Source organism: Agelaius phoeniceus, chromosome 5 (assembly GCF_051311805.1).
Source record: "Agelaius phoeniceus isolate bAgePho1 chromosome 5, bAgePho1.hap1, whole genome shotgun sequence".
Classification (NCBI taxonomy): domain Eukaryota; kingdom Metazoa; phylum Chordata; class Aves; order Passeriformes; family Icteridae; genus Agelaius; species Agelaius phoeniceus.
Window position 1 is genome coordinate 9,414,285 of NC_135269.1, and position 16,067 is coordinate 9,430,351.

General features: G+C 43.1%; 1 protein-coding gene and 1 long non-coding RNA gene across 2 annotated transcripts in view; one reads left to right on the forward strand and one right to left on the reverse strand.

The window, feature by feature from the left end:
- The window catches only part of STAB2 (stabilin 2), an 82,375-nt gene that overhangs the window by 54,169 nt on the left and 12,139 nt on the right, over positions 1 to 16,067 (reverse strand). Inside the window, exons 8-18 of the mRNA XM_054631551.2 lie at positions 14,494 to 14,690; positions 13,623 to 13,756; positions 8,769 to 8,902; positions 7,129 to 7,211; positions 6,314 to 6,463; positions 4,878 to 5,021; positions 4,053 to 4,115; positions 3,816 to 3,935; positions 3,120 to 3,173; positions 1,825 to 1,905; positions 752 to 901 (exon numbers count right to left, since the gene is read on the reverse strand). Coding sequence (XP_054487526.2) covers positions 752 to 901; positions 1,825 to 1,905; positions 3,120 to 3,173; positions 3,816 to 3,935; positions 4,053 to 4,115; positions 4,878 to 5,021; positions 6,314 to 6,463; positions 7,129 to 7,211; positions 8,769 to 8,902; positions 13,623 to 13,756; positions 14,494 to 14,690 — 1,310 coding nt within the window. The remainder of the gene's footprint in view (positions 1 to 751; positions 902 to 1,824; positions 1,906 to 3,119; positions 3,174 to 3,815; positions 3,936 to 4,052; positions 4,116 to 4,877; positions 5,022 to 6,313; positions 6,464 to 7,128; positions 7,212 to 8,768; positions 8,903 to 13,622; positions 13,757 to 14,493; positions 14,691 to 16,067) is intronic.
- The window catches only part of LOC143694090 (uncharacterized), a 218,745-nt gene that overhangs the window by 53,878 nt on the left and 148,800 nt on the right, over positions 1 to 16,067 (forward strand). The window lies entirely within an intron of this gene.

A 16,067-nucleotide genomic window follows, 5' to 3' on the forward strand; every position in this document is an offset into this window, starting at 1 on the left:
CTGCTGGGAACCTCTTTGCAGGCTGTGGTTCTGGACTGTTGTAAGCCAGGATATTAAATGTTTTCCTTTTGTCACTGGCCCAGATGTGGGCTTCCACATGGTCCAGGGGCAGCTCAAGGGGCTGTGCTTACTCCAAGGCAAAGTTTGCTCTGACATTTCTCTTACCAGAAATAACATCTGAATGTTACCAAGTAAAGGCCTGTACTGTGTTACCCAAGTGAGCAAGGTTTGTCAGAATCCACTCTTTTAATGGGAGAAGTTTTATTTCTGGAGGAAAGCAGGGCTAGCAGAAATTGTGGCTGCTGAAAATCACATGTTTCTAATATATAAATATAGAATTATTATGTTAATATTTTAACTTGCTGTTTCCTTTCCCTGCATATTTATTATAAATTAAAATATTGGTCTGGAGAGGATTCCCTGAGAAACAGGGAATAATTTTCCCTGATAACATAATTCTTGAAAATTCCCATGTACTTTTATGCACAGATGGGATTCAGGAACTGGACTGGAGAAACAAAGGGTATGTCAAAGGGTTAATGAAACAACTGGATTTTTTTAAGCTGGTATAGGATGTGTTCATATGAGCTCCCTGTTTGCAGTACTGCTAGGCTGGTGGCCATTGATTTATTTATTTCCAAAAATGCCTCTTTCAAATGGATGATATCAGAGAAAGTCAGTAAAGTGAAGAGGAAGCTGGAATGCCTTCTTTGGAGGAGTTGGAGACACAGATTCATTGTGATTCCCTTACCTTTGTGACCTGACTTGTCTCCTCACACCAGTGTGGTAGGATTGGAACAATTGTGGGTGGGATGAGAACGCCCTCAAGGATATAAATGCGACCATTTTTCGCAACAATATCTGCTTCTTCCATTTTTTCTCCACTCACCAAGATTTGTCCCTATGAAACAATAAATTATTATTAATAATGAAGTGTTTTAGCTCCTCAGTTTCTGATGATTTGTTTTAATTGTTTAAAATTCCTTTCTAGTCATACTTCTTATGAATCTGCTATCTAGTTTTTATTATGCCTGTTTATTCATGAAGCTCACATACATTGTGTGTTTTCTTGAATACTAGTCTTCAACAGATGTATCTAATTTTTTTCTATGAATTTGCCCTGTCAGCCTGTGTGACTGAGGAATAAGAGACTGGCCAAAATAGGAAAACTACTGATGACTTCAGGCACTGATTTCAGTGGGTTTAAACATGCCTTGGTGCTCTCTCTGTCAGAAGAGGGGGAAAGTGAGAGAGAGTCTGGGATCTATCCAAATTCACAGGAGAGAGGAAAAAAAAAGTATTTTTTCTGCATTTACTCCTGCAGCTGCTCTGCCCTTACAAGAATTTTTATAGGTGCATCTCTGCTCCAGAAGAGAAGGAAGCTAACCTAACAGATCAGCTTGGTTTTGCACAAGTACTGATCAATTAACACTTTTAAAAAATATGTTCACTAGGTACATCAGGATCAGAGACTATAATATTACAGAGAGAAAAAGAATATTTTTGCGTGCACTGATAAGTGTTTAAAATTCCTAAAATATCTAACAGAATGATTTTAAAAAGATTAAAAAAAAAAAAGTAGAGCATGAATGAGAATCATTCCTGGACTGTGGATAAGCACAAGGACCAAAACTCTGTAGGCTGTCCTTGTACCCCAATCATTTGTTCTGCATCCTTTATACAATTAATTTTAACAGTAGGTGGGAATGAGAAGTTTAGCAAGAAATTCCTCTGCTAATGCCTCCCCTATCCCTTTTTATTGCCCCTGCATGCAAAGTTGCCTCGATCAGAGCGAGCTGCTCCCAGGGCAGGGCTGTGACTTACAGTGCTGGTTCTGTTAAAGTGAATGAGCTGCTTTGCCATGGTCCTGATGTGCTCTGTGGAGACAAGGCTGGCAACCTCTAGCTGAAATTAATATAAATTGGTTGAGACAAGTGTAATATCATTACTCTTTTCAAATCCAGACAGATTTCACCGGAAAGACTTTCATTGGGGCAAGAAAATTATTATCAATGTGACAATTATCATCAATTGACAAACCAGCTTGTGTAACAAAGTGAGTGCCATTAAATCATGACTGAGCTTGCTGGTTCCTGCAGGTGAGGGCTTTATTTCTCAAAAGAATATTAATTTTTCTTCCAATTATAACACTAATTAAAGTTAATATTTTTTCTCTAAAAATAGCCCTGTTTGCAAGCATAGACCACTGTGGTGGTGCTGGTACCATGAAGGCACACGTGGTTCTCACGTTCCCTCTGTTCCCACTCTCTGTGCTGGGAGTGACCACCTGAGATTATACAAACTGAGCCTTTCTTTAAGGATACAGCCCCTTCCTTCCTTCCTTCCTTCCGCCCCTTCCTTCCTTCCTTCCTTCCTTCCTTCCGCCCCTTCCTTCCTTCCTTCCTTCCTTCCGCCCCTTCCTTCCTTCCTTCCTTCCGCCCCTTCCTTCCTTCCTTCCTTCCGCCCCTTCCTTCCTTCCTTCCTTCCTTCCTTCCTTCCTTCCTTCCTTCCTTCCTTCCTTCCTTCCTTCCTTCCTTCCTTCCTTCCTTCCTTCCTTCCTTCCTTCCTTCCTTCCTTCCTTCCTTCCTTCCTTCCTTCCTTCCTTCCTTCCTTCCTTCCTTCCTTCCTTCCTTCCGCCCCTTCCGCCCCTTCCGCCCCTTCCGCCCCTTCCGCCCCTTCCGCCCCTTCCGCCCCTTCCTTCCGCCCCTTCCTTCCGCCCCTTCCTTCCGCCCCTTCCTTCCGCCCCTTCCTTCCGCCCCTTCCTTCCGCCCCTTCCTTCCGCCCCTTCCTTCCGCCCCTTCCGCCCCTTCCTTCCGCCCCTTCCTTCCGCCCCTTCCTTCCGCCCCTTCCTTCCGCCCCTTCCTTCCTTCCTTCCTCACAACAGAGACTGGGGTGGGGATGATCTTCCCCCCAGGAAAAACAAGGGGCTTGCTTAGAGGATGGAAAAAACAGCTCTTTCTGAAAAACAGAACACTGATTTTAGCAGAATAGGCTCAGAGGTAGCTCGACTTTAATGCCAGAAAGTCTTTTTCCTGCTACTCATGCCTGCAGCCCGGACAATGCCCCTGCCAGTGGCTCCTGTTCCTTGCACTCTGGGTTGGCAGAACAGCTGTGCTCACCTCAGTGTTGGAGACAATGTGGTACCGGACCAGCTCCAGCAGCTTCCAGGAACCCTGCCAGGGCAGAAAAGAGGCTCTTTTAGCCCAAAATGAGCCTCAGAAACCCAGTCTGGCTTGTGAGGTGGACATGGGCATGAGAACAGCATCACTGGCTGGTGCACCAGAAACCTCTGGGTCAGTGTTCAGCTAGTGGCAGGCATCCTGGCATTCCATGCCCTCATCCCTACACCCCATTTTATTTTGACATGGGCCTTCCAGGGCATGGATCTGTTTTGGGACAGGCAGGAGGCGTCCAGGGGACAGGGTACCAATATCCACCTCCTGGGACCCCACCAGCAGTGACTCCCATCCTGTGGGACCCTTGTGGCAGCTGCTTCCCTTGCCTGTTCCCACCAAGGGTGATGCATTTCAGGAGAGGTTTTGGGGCTGTGCCATGTGTCTGTCCAGGCTGTGATGTCTGGGCAAAAGCAGAGGACTGGGGGCCTGGTGTAGAGGAACATTATCCCTACATGTGATGGGAGACTCCAGATCCTCTTCCTCTCTAGTTTGTTGTCTTATCTTTAATTGTTAGAGATTGGCTTTCAACCTTGATCTAATTCAACCTTGAGCTAATTCAGATGAACACTGGGCAATGCATGCATGAATCTCCTGTCCATCTGCTGTCTGAGAAAGATTTGCCTTATGGAAAGACTGTACCTCTGCAGAAATCAGGTAGTTCAGAACCTCAGCTTTCATGTTACTCAGAGCCTTGTTACTTGGAACAAAGACTGTGTAAGCCTGGTTGTCCTGCTGTAAATCCACTCCTAGGCCAGTATTCTGTTTTGGTTGAAAAATAAAAGGGAAATTACATATCAATATTTAAAAATAAAAGTGAAATTACATATCAAGAACATCTGAAAGTAGCCTTATGTAATTGCTTTAATGGATCCTTACCTCTATCAAAGATGTAAATTGGCTGTATCTTCCATTAGCCTGAAGTAATGACATTATAGTTTTCTGAAATAGGATAAAAGTAAGATTTGCTTTAGTTGGGAATATAAAATAAGTGCCAGTTCTTATGAGACATTTCTTGACTTACTGTGTCTCAGTTGTTACAGGTTGGGTACATTTCATTTGGGGGGCCTGATGGTGCTTGGAAATGATTGAGATGGCAGCACATTTTTCCTGGTGCTGTGATGGTTTATAGTTAGATTTTGTCCTTTTCCTGAAATACTGGGTGGTCACAGGAAACACAGCTGTGTGTGTATGGGTAAAGGGTTTTTCTCTTCATCCCCAGCAAAAAAAAAGGTCAAGGAGTAAAATATTTGAAAAATGTAACATAAGGAAGGGAACTTTTAAGCAAGCATGATAAGCTGGGCACCAAAACCCCAAAACATTTAAAATCACCTTTTCTTTTTTTAATATTAGCCTTTGGGTGGAGAAATCTGTTATCTGTACAGATGTTCCTCCTTTTAGTGTGTGATTCTGGCATTCAGTGAAATTCACTGATCATGACTGCCAATTTTCCAAGGAACCAACCAGATGCAGTGATAACATCCAAACCCTCCATGGTCCAGCTTGGCAAAAGGGTGAATTTGGTCTGTTTTCTGTGGGAACTGTGTCCTTACCTTTCACTTTGAATATTGCTTCTGTGGGCTGATGTGCAACGGCTCAGTAGAGTTTGTTTAGTTTCTGTCAGTCACCCTCCTTCACATTCACCTCACATTAAACTATTTTTAGAGGAATTTTGACATTGCATGTGTGTAACTTATGGCTCACCTCTTTGCTGCTCTCAAATGTTGGCCCCACGTTGTCCATGGCTTTGTCAATAATGTGCAAAATTCCATTGGAAGCAATAATATCTCCCTGCAAAATTTTTCCTTTCCCCCTTCCTCCTTGGATTCTAATCCTTAACTGATTATCCTGAAAGAAACCAGGCAATGGATGGTGAATTCTTTATTAGGAAATGACAGCAGAGTGTGTACACAGGTTGGATGTACTATAAGACCCCTTCTTGTTGCCAACACCTAAAAAATTTAACTCTGGGGAGGCTAAAGATTGCTTCCAATATTTATCAAGGAAATGGGAAAAAAAATCCTTTGGATCAGGATCACATTCTTTAGCTTCAGGACAGCAAAATTCAGAACAGAAACAGAGACAGGCCCTGAGGGGAATTCAGTGTACCTGAAAGTGTTGTGGTGACTGCTAGTAATAAAAATCTGTCAGGAAATGATTTAAAATATTGCTGTACTGGAAAGGTCAACTCCTATAATCTTGTGGGAGTCTAACCCATTTCCTTATATTCAATGTATATTTAAAACAACAAAATGTTGCTGATTCTGCAGTGTACTGAAGCCTTCAGGAAACAAACAGGGCTCAGGATAGGATATTTTCCTGTTATAAATGCAAGGATATTTTCCTGTTATAAATGGAGTGTACTCACTGAACATACAAAATAGATATCTCTGCTCAGATGCCACTGATCTACTGCAAAGCATAGATACTTGATTTCAGCCTCCACACAGGCCCAGTCCATCAAGAGACACATAATGGGCCAAGAACAATAAATCCAGATTATAAAATCTAGTGTATCATCCACAGAGAACAAGTTTTTTTTTAACTGTGGGCCCAGACTGCCCTGATGATTACAGACATTGGGTAATCTGGGCTTATGCTGAATTTTACTATATATTTCCCATGGTTAATTGTCCCATGTTCTCTCTCTGCTGGGATTTCCATCTGCTGCCTCGTCCCAAGGCTGCTGATGCTCACTGGGACCTGCAGCTCAGCCAGTGCCTGCTCCATGGGAGCAGTGCTCACGGGTCTCCAGCATAAACTCTGTGGTTTTTTTCTCCCCCTGATGCCTCTTCCTTCACCTGGGCTCTCTTAACACCCCTCCCCTGCCCCCCAGCTCTCTCAGTTGTACCTGCAGGTTTAAGATAACATCATTTTAGACCAGTCTGTGTTAGTCTGCCAAGTCACTCAGCCCTGATGCATGACTAAAGGTAACTTTTTTTCTTGTTTTAGTGGGAACTTTGATGCCAGGGAGGTTTCAAGTTTGGCTTGAACTCCTTGTGGTACATGGCCATGGCTGTGTTTTTTCCTAATTCCAGTTATCTTCACCCTGATGTCTCCCTGCAGAAAGATCTTTCCTACTCCTTGTGGAGGGAACAGAGAGCACTGTCCCTGCTGTGGCAGGCTGGAAGGCCACTTACCTTTTCTCCCTTTGATATCTCTCCTGACTTGCCAGTCAATGTATGTATTACATTAGCATTAGTCAAGCTACTGGTGTTCAGCTGACCTGCAATAATATGGAGTTTAAGGAAGTACTGGGCTTTCTGTTTATTTTTCAGAAGATCCTTTACCTAGAAAAGCAGAGGAACAGAGATTCGCTTCAATGGAGGCTTTATTAAAACAAAACAAAAAAAAAAAACAAACAAACAAAAAAAAAACCACCATGGTGAATACTCTTTTGTTCTCTTCAGTTGTTACACTCTGAAATTACGTATTTTACCCTGAAGTGAGGTGATGGAGTCTGAAAAGAGTGGAGACTCTCTTGGTTTTGGTTCAGCTCACATTGTACCCTTATGTCCCTGCACGAGCAGCAGGGACTGTCCTGCTGTCAGTGGAAGGTGCTACTTACATGTCAGTCTCTTTTTTGTTTTTTTTCACTAAAGCCATTATTTTTTTATTCCCCTTGTGATAAAGGTGACCTGCAGGCCTTGCTGCTGACAATTCAGATCTTAGTTCAACCCTGGGCTCAGCTGAGTGAAAAGACTTTGAGCATGGTCATGTAAGAAAATCCAAAACTTAGCTTGGGGTGTGACAGTGTTCCACCCTAACTCATCAAATTATTTTGTTTTTCTTTAAAGTGGGAATAATGCAGCTCGTGGCCCTAGATTTAAATGTGACTGGAAGTGTACTAGAGCAAATTATTTGTATCTGCTGAATCAAAACACTTATAACACAGATGAGATTTCTGCAGAAGCCAAATCCCCCAAATGTGAAACCTTTTCTCTTGTTTACTTACATTTGTGCCTTTGAGTCCCTTGTTTGTTGGTACAAGCACAGTAAATGGTCCCAGAGTGCTCAGCTGCCATTCATAGGTATTTTCTTATGAGAAGAGGGAATAAAAAAAGTTTAAATGCCTATTGAAAACCTCACTTGCCAAAGGGACTGTGCAAAGCTGTGAAGGGAGAATAAGCAATAATAGTATCTGATTATTAAATATTAATTTAAGGTTCCAAAATACAAGCCATTAAAAGATGAGAGACAGATGGGATGTGAAATCCAGGTGCTGCTGCATATTTGATACAAAATGAGACAAAACTTTCAGGATGCTTCTGGCAGCCTGGATTCTGTGGCATGCAGGCCAGAGCAAGGACACAGAACCAGCAGCTTCTTTGGGGATGTGTCCTTACAGGAGGACAGCCTTCTGATTTAAATCAATTCAGTCTCTATGGGGTGAGAAATATGCAGCTGATAACCTGCTGGTACTGCAAATATCAGGCAGTCAAAACTAGATGCACTGAAAGTTAATTAGGATTCATTTACTACCCAGAGGCTGTTTCTGTATCCAAGGCAGCAGCATGAGAGACCACTGGTTCGGCAGCTGAAGGCATTAAATATTTCTGATATTCAGCTCTTTTTCTAGAGGTATAAAATCAGAACGGAAAAAATCTTTACAGTTGTTACAGATGTATTGCACAGAGAATGTATCTCAAAATTAATGTGCTGTCCTACAAAACATCTATAAATTCTTAGCTTTTGAAAGACACCAGTGTGGACTGAACATGTTTTAAGTTAACCTGGTTAGTGGTTAATGTGTCTTTGTAGCTTCTGGCAAGTAGATCGTGTGGCACATTTATGTCCAACACTTAACCAAAGCACATGAAATCTGGGTTATTGTTAATTCAGCATGCTGGGCACTTTCAGACATGTGAGGAGCAATGCAGAGAGAAACTGCAACTGAACTCTCACTGCTGAGGCAATGGATATTGATCCTCAGCACTGAGTATGAAAGGCTCTGCCAGGTTTTGACCTTGGCCAGCTAATGGGGGATTCTTATTCCTTCTATTCAGGAGTTCATGGTCTTTATTTTAAATACTGGGCTCATGGGACTGAGCATATTATATTAAAGAGAAGGATTTTTTCCCCCACATTTACAAGTTTAAGTCAAAGATCCAGCTCAATTTTAGCAGTGTTTGTTCATACCTCAAATTTTTGGCTATAGAGAAGATGATGAAGGCTGTTAGGTTGTTCAGTTCACCAGGTAACTGGGAATGCCAATGTTTTTGATGGACTAGTGTGTGTCACTCTAGGCCTAACCTCATTTGCCCAAAACAATGGGGGCAGGGAGAAGAAGTGGGGTAACCCCACTTGCTACACTGTGGGGCACAATCCACTGGTGATGTTAAATGATGTGTGAGTGGTTGTGGAACAGGTTTAGCACTTCTGCCTGGAAGTTCTTGCACTCTGCATTCATGGTGTGAGGAGCAGAGCAGCTTCAGATGGTCTTAGGTGCTTTGCAGTGGGCAGCATGTGTGCTCTCATGCTGTGGGGGGCAGACAGGGCAGGATCAGCCCCCTGGGCTCTGCTTGTGTTCAGTTACTCACTGAACCTCCACAACCTCCCAAAAAACTCACTTCTTTATCAAACCAGGACACTCACCCAGGAGCAGGAGGCTGGATGTCAGCTTGCCCTGCCACTGTCCTCCCACTTGTGCATTCAGCTCCTGGAGGCGCTCCACAATGTTCCCATGGCACACGAACCCGTTCCCCACGGAGCCTTCCTGGCATGTGCACCTGGGAAGGGATTGGCATTTCAGCTGTGCCTCTCAATAAACTGGCACCAGGTGTCACCTGCTGCTCCTCTGAAGGCATTTGCAGGAAGCACTGGTGCACTGTGGCTAACTCTCTGCTTCTGCACGCTGTGAAGTGTGTCAGTGTGTGGGGCAGCCCGGTGGCTGCTTGCCTGGTGTGGTGGGCTCTTGTTAGCTGGGCCAGGAGACAGCAGTGTCTGTCCTGCAGGCCATTTGAATAGAGGCTATGTGCAGCCTCTGTTTCCAAAAGTGTTGTGGCTTCTGGAGCCCAGAAATCTACTGAACTTACCCGTGGGGGGGGATAGAATGTAAGAAAATAAAGATGGTGCAGAAGGCAATCTCACACCTGAGTTGCAGCTGCACTGATCACCAAAGATTAGGACCAGGCCTGCCCTTAACAGGCCACAGCTGTGGCCAATGAGGATGAGTGCTATAAAAGGGTGGGTTAGCTGGGTGAGGAGAGAGCTGGAGTTTTTTGGCTGTGCTGTGAAGAAGAAGGAGTCAGTGCTGTGAGGAGATGCCCATGAGAAATCACTGAGAAGGTGTGGAACTTTTGCAATAAGGTGACAACACCTGCTCTGTTTGGGGGTGAGGAGACAGCAGAGCATAAATGTGCCAGGTGTGGCTCTTGCAGCAGGGAGTCTGTTTTGTGAAGAGCTCGCTCATGACATGGGATTTGGCAGGATTAATGGTAGTTAAGGGAGGTGATGGTGTAGCTACATTTCTCCTCACGGAGAAAAGCAAGGCACGGTTCTTCCCAAGAATATTTCGGAGGTTCACATTCTCTGAACCTCAGAGAAAGGAAAGACAATTCTTATCTCATTTGCTGTGCCTGTGTAGAATGCAATGTGGAGATTGTTTACCCAAAGTGATGGTGTTTTGTTTCCTTGGCCTATCAGGGCCTATCGTGTGTGTGTCGGGACTGTTGGCTGACAGTCACGAGACTCAGTGGTGCTGGGTTGAGTTTGTTGGCAAAGTTGAGTGCCTGGCAGATTCAGTTGAGATGTAATGTAATATAGTATAGAATAATATAGTATAATAAAGTAATTAATTAGCCTTCTAATAAGATGGAGTCAGATGCATCAGTCTCTCCTTGTCAGGGGCAAAAATATCCACTATAAGATAGCAGCTCATCAGTCCTTGCAATAGCTGCATTGGTTTTGCAAAAAAAGTTTTTTTCCTTTCAACAAAACAAAGTGGTGGCTTTTTACCCTGCCCTTTAAAATGTCACCATTTTGGGCATTAATACTTGTACTTTTAACATTATTTTTTTGGGGTTTTTTTTCTGCTGCAGTGCAAAGTCTTGTGCTTTTTTAGATGTACGTGTTGCTGCTGCTGCTGTCTCTCTTCTGGAAATAGCATCTCATATGTAACACCCTGTCTGTCTCCTGGGGACTCCAGCCTGTGGGAGCTGGCAGTGGGGTGTGCCTGACCCAGTACTCTGGGTGTCTAAAGCAGACCCAGATCACAGTGCCCATGAGATGGACAGACAGACAGACACTGGATTAACGGTACCCTTCCCAGTTAAGTCTGCAGCGTTTTCAATATTCATATAAGCTCTAAGCACAATGGTTCATCTCTCTGGATATTTTTTTTCCTAATGGCATCACTGGAGAAGAAACATTGCTTCATGTCAGCAAAAGATGCTCTTTCTGTAATTGCTCATTTGCATGTGCTGGTTGTCAAAACCCCACCCCTGCCCCTAACACCCCACAGCAGCACCAGCCAGATGCCAGACCCTCTCCTTTTTCCCTTGCATGGTCTCTGCTGCAGCTGTTTCTCTAGTGAGAGCAACATTTTTGGAAAGTCCCCACAAGTCCCTGCAGTCTGGGGAGCTGCATAGAGGCTCAGAGGAGTGTTGAGATTTTGGCCAAGAGTATCAAGCTTTGAATCTGATCCTGGGTAAAAATGGCAGTCTGAAAGCAAGCTAAATTTTTAGGATGCTATTCTGAGGGTGAATCCGCTTCTTTCTAAGGGGATCTCTTGAGCAGAGAGAGCATGATTGTGGAGCCTGGATTAAGGGTTTACAGCTGGGAGAGAGGAACAGCTGCTCCTTGGGAGCTGATCCATTTTTTTCTGGTGGGGCAAATATTGCTGAATTGCTGTAGGTAGCTCCCTTCCACTTCTGAACAGAGAAGAAAGCAACTGAGGCTTCAAAGGAGCTGAGAAATAGCAAAGTAGAAAAAAGGAACTACCCTTGAAATATGGCACAAATCAGATCTGGGTTTCAAACTAAAGCTCTCCTCTCTTTTTCATCCAATGTTCATAAAGAAGAAGGTGTGTAAACATAATAACTTTTTTGGTTATCATTTCTGGGGGCACAGTGAACTGCAGAAATGCCTGCATGGTTTGAAACTCCTCTCCTGAGGACAATATTGCTCATAACTGAGTGGGCATCCAAGTGACATAGTTTGGATTTTTGTGCCAAAGGAAAGCATTGAGCAGTTACATATTGGCACCTACTGCATGGGATTGAACCCTTCAACCTGTGTGCTTCCTCACTCCTTCTGATGGAGGAATTGACTTTCTGTGGCTGGGCATGGGGAAGGCCAGCAGGACTGGAAAAGATGGGAATTGTCACCACTTCAGCTTATTCAGGGAAGAAAAAACTATTTCTCTGGAAGAGAAAAGCTCAGCTTTCTGTCTCCATTTTACCAAAACCCTCTATAATATAATAGAGTTTTGGTTTATGAAGCTACTAATTTCCACATTGAAGACCTAGAGGAAAAATAAGAGTGGCATTAAGAGAAAATAATAGAGTTTAACTGACAGTAAGGCAGCTCTCCTTGGAAACCAGAGAGGTTATGATCTAATATGCAGTGTAATTCTGCACTGGTTGGAGCTTCTTAGCTCCTGGGCAAGTGGAACATGATTAAAGTTCAGCTAGTGTGTAACTAAAGCTACACCAGAGAAAATGTCAGCACTCCTTCAAGGAAAAATCTACATGGGAACATAAGACAAAGGCAATTGTCATTTTTGAGGAGGTTGCTGTGTTATATTCACAAAACAAATGTTTGGGGTTTTTACATCTTTGCCTGTATGAGAGATTTATTCCTGTACAAATAATTTGGTTCTGGAGAAAGTAGAACTGTCTGTGTGAGGAAAGCTAATAGCACAACTGTATCCCTAAAAAAACCAAAACAAAACAAAAATAGAAAGGAAAAAGTGCATTTTTGGGGCCTCTGTTATAGCTCTTTGTTTTAGAAAACAAACAAACAAAAACAACCACAAAAGCCCTCCCAAAATACATTTATAATCTGAGATGCAGCCAAAATACAGTCTGTCATTTACCGGAATGTATTTTTTGTGCCCACATTTACAAATTAATGCTTTTCTTTTTAAAGTTCCTCTTTCATAAAAGGATTTTCCTTAGCTCAAGTTTTGTTTCAATCCCACTCTATTCTTCTGTATTTTTTTTGCCATTAAATATCATTAAATGAATTATGTGCAGGGAATTTTTATTGTTCTTTTCCATCCCCAATAATAAATTTTTTAATTTTCTCATTCTAAGATTCTCAAAACTTTCTCAGCTTTCAAAAATTGTTTTACAATGGTGAAACATTGACTAATTAGGGAAAAAAAAAACCTCCTGATTTGGAATTTTATTTCAAAATTTCAGCTGCTGTTGTGCAGCATGGCAGTACTCTATACAAAGTGTTGTGTGAGTCTGTAGTGAACAGTCTGAGTAGCACATTTTGCTGTAGAAGAGAGCCAGGGGATATTCTAGATAAATTTCTTTGAAATGCACAATATCTGATGCAGAAGTGGTGCTGGTATTACCCTGCCAGGGAAAGCTGCATGATGGCACAAGGAGTGGCAATGAGAATGCTCTCCTGAGAGAATGCTTTCTGTCTATGAATCTAGGTGATAACCTGTCCTAACTTACAGTAAATGGCCTGTATTGTCCTTCATGTTCAAGCTCTCAGCTCCCAAAAACTGCTATTTCAGGCACAGCTCTTTAACCCAGTGCCTGCCATCACTGGGCTGTAGAAACACATAAGCCAAATTCTGTGTTTTAAGAGAGCTTGGTGGAGTTTAGTGCCTTTTTCCTGACATCCATGCACTATATTTTCTGTACAGCAAAAGCCAAGTCTGACAGAGGTTTTGCAGTTTCCCCCTTGCTTGACTCAAGGTTTTAAGGAATCTGCTGGGGTTGGTGTTGCTTTCACAGCTTGGGGGGCAGATTCCCTGGTTGTGTCTGGATTAGTGCCCTCAGAAGAGGCAGGGCTCCAGTGGTAGCCCATAATTAATGCTGATTAATTTTCAGCATGCTGCCTGGCGTGTTTCTGGCCCACACCAAGGAGCATTTTCCCTGGCAGTGCCCTTGCACAGTTGAAGGGAGAGCATGTGCCAGGGACTGCTGCCAAGAGAAAGTTACTCTGTTTTGGAAGAGACTTTAGCTGTGAGACAGACAATGCTGCTTGTCCTGAGGAAAGGAGGTTTTGGCCCCTTTTATTTACTAGTGTAGAAATGACCTCTGAGTGCTTTAAAAATAAAACTTAATAGGTATTAGCAAATGGCCTGCTGAAATCTATCACTGTGTTAATGGCCCTAACCCCATTAAATCTTGTGATTTGTCCTTGATAAAGAAGCCATTAAAGGTAACTTCAGGAGGTGTCCATCTACAGGCTTTGTTTTAGCAGCCCATTTACTAGGGAAGGAGGGAGAAACTGTGAGAAAATTTCACAAGCAAAAAGACTCACGTAATCTGTCCTGGTGCAACTGTTAAGCATTTGGCTTTTTTGTGGCAGGTGTTGTTTGTTTCACAGCTGTCCATCATGCTGCAGCCTCTCCCAGGTACAAAGTTAGTATAATGCTCCTTGCACTCACAGTGGGACTAAATCAGAAGGATGAGAGAGGGGAGAAAAAATTAGCTGTGCACAAATTGTGGATTTCAGCATAAGTTCTGAAACTAGGGCTTGAACACAGTGTCTTAGTTAATCACCTGGTGACTTCAGACTCAAATATGAAGCTTATATTTGTACACACCAGCTTTTTTTTTAGCCATGTGCACTTCATTGAGACATGACCATGAACTGCAAAAGAACCCTGAATGATCAAGTCCCTTTTTGGCTCTTCAGGGTGTCCAAGCAAACCAGGCCATTTGAAGCCTTGCTTTTTTGATGGTGTGAGTTTTACATACAAAAATTGGAGCCAGTTCCCAACACCATGAATAATGTGTTTGTAAAGTGCTGTTCATTGATTGTTTTCAAAGACTCAGATTGCTTCTTTCCTAAATAAACCAAATTTAGACATGTATATGTGGTACCAGTATAAGGACCCTGCTGGTTTTACAAGTCCCCTGTATCAGAGATACAAAATTTAACAGGGAGAAGATTTATTTCACTTGCCTCCATTTTGGGGAGGCAAATCAGAGCCAAAATAGTCCCAGAAAAAACAACATTATTGCCATTCCTATTTTCAGAGAGGAGCTAAAAGGACTCCCTCCTGGTCAACAGCACGGCTTATGGCAAAGCTAGGAGTAGCATTTGATTTCTTTGGGAGCTGTTTCCATTCCCCCAGGGTTTCTTTTTGGAGAGGAAGCATTATTTCTTCTTGGGCAGTTGCACTGACCTTTCCTGGACCATCGTAGATGCAGATGCTGGACTGTGCAGGGCAGCCCCCATGTGCTGCCTGGCAGGGGTCTATGGGCAGGCAGATTTGACCATCCCCTGTGTAACCTTCTCCACAGGTGCATTTGTGCTGGTTTGGCCCGAGGTAAATGCAGTCAGCATTAGGATCACAGGCCTTGTTGGAGCACGGGTTGATAGCTTGTGAAAAAAGGAGCGGAGTAAATAAATCATTGCCCACAGTTCTAAAATTGAAGACAAGGATTTACCAGAGCCACCTCCATGCTAAACAAAGCCTGGGCAGACTAAACTTTTCACACAGCCAAGTCTGAAGTGTTGTGGCCATGTGGAGATGGAAGGGAGGAATGTGTTTATGCTAACATAGCAACCAACTGTTTGCTTTTGAGCAGAAATGATCTCTTAACTTGGCAAATCGAGTTATAAACAGATTAAAGCATGTAACGTGCTCATTAAAATATCACAACTATTTCCTTGTTCTCTCGTGGGTTTTAACTAGAGAAGGTCAGGTGGGAGGTACAAGGTCTGTGCAAGCTTCAAGCACATGTTAGATCAGCTGGAAAATATTTCTCAATACAATAGGCCTTTGCTGTTTTCTTTCCGGTATTTAAACAGCATAATGTCATCAGTTCAGCTGTATGGAAAAATGTCCAGCAGGTACTTTAGTCTTCCATGCTCTTCTGCTTTCAGGATGGCACTAGAAGCTCACTAGTTATTTTCATGAACCATATTTTTTGAGGCAATAGCGTTGCTTGTTCTTTTTCAAGATCAAGCAGTGCTTGGAGAGCATCTTCTCACACCTCTGTGTCCATGTTAGGTTACAGTTAAGAAAATGTTGGATCTAGAAGATAGCATGCCCTGGAGACACCTAAGAAGTGGTGCTTCTCACTGTTTTCTCCTCTTTTCTCCCTTGATTTCCCCTCAGCTGAGACTGATCTGAGCCAACCTCTTCTAAATTGTGCTTCCAGCATCAGATTAAACAATATTCTTGGCTGCAATTAGTCTGGAAAGGAGGACTGGTACCATAAGACATAAAGTGAGTAGGGAAAAGAAAATCTGACTCTTATACAATTAATTTGGGCATTGAATGGCAAGTCTATAAAGACATCTCTAAAGAGGTACCTTATAAGGTAGAGTTTACCTGTAGCTGGGATGCTATCAGCTTTGTTTCACGAAAAACAGGAAAGCTAAAATGAACTTTACTTGCCTGTGGAGTTTGTGCTTGCTGATGGAACTGAGCTGTCACAGGATGCTTGCTGAATAAAGCCCTTGGTTGCTGTTGTTAGGGAAGCAAGCTCTGAGGCTGAACTGTACCAAGCAGAGGGATGTGACAGCAGTGGATTTGTAGGCACTGATGACCCAGCACCCACCTAATGTGTTTCAAGGGGGTTGACTAGGTTTAGTCTGATTGCATTTAGTCTGCATGGACTGTAACTAGTTAGCAATTGGATGGAGGGGCTTCTGAAGCACATTTTAGGATTTTGGTTCTTCCTGAAGGAATCTAGTCTGTGCTTTGGGATACGAACCCAAAAGAAAAATTAGATGGTGAGATGTGGCTCA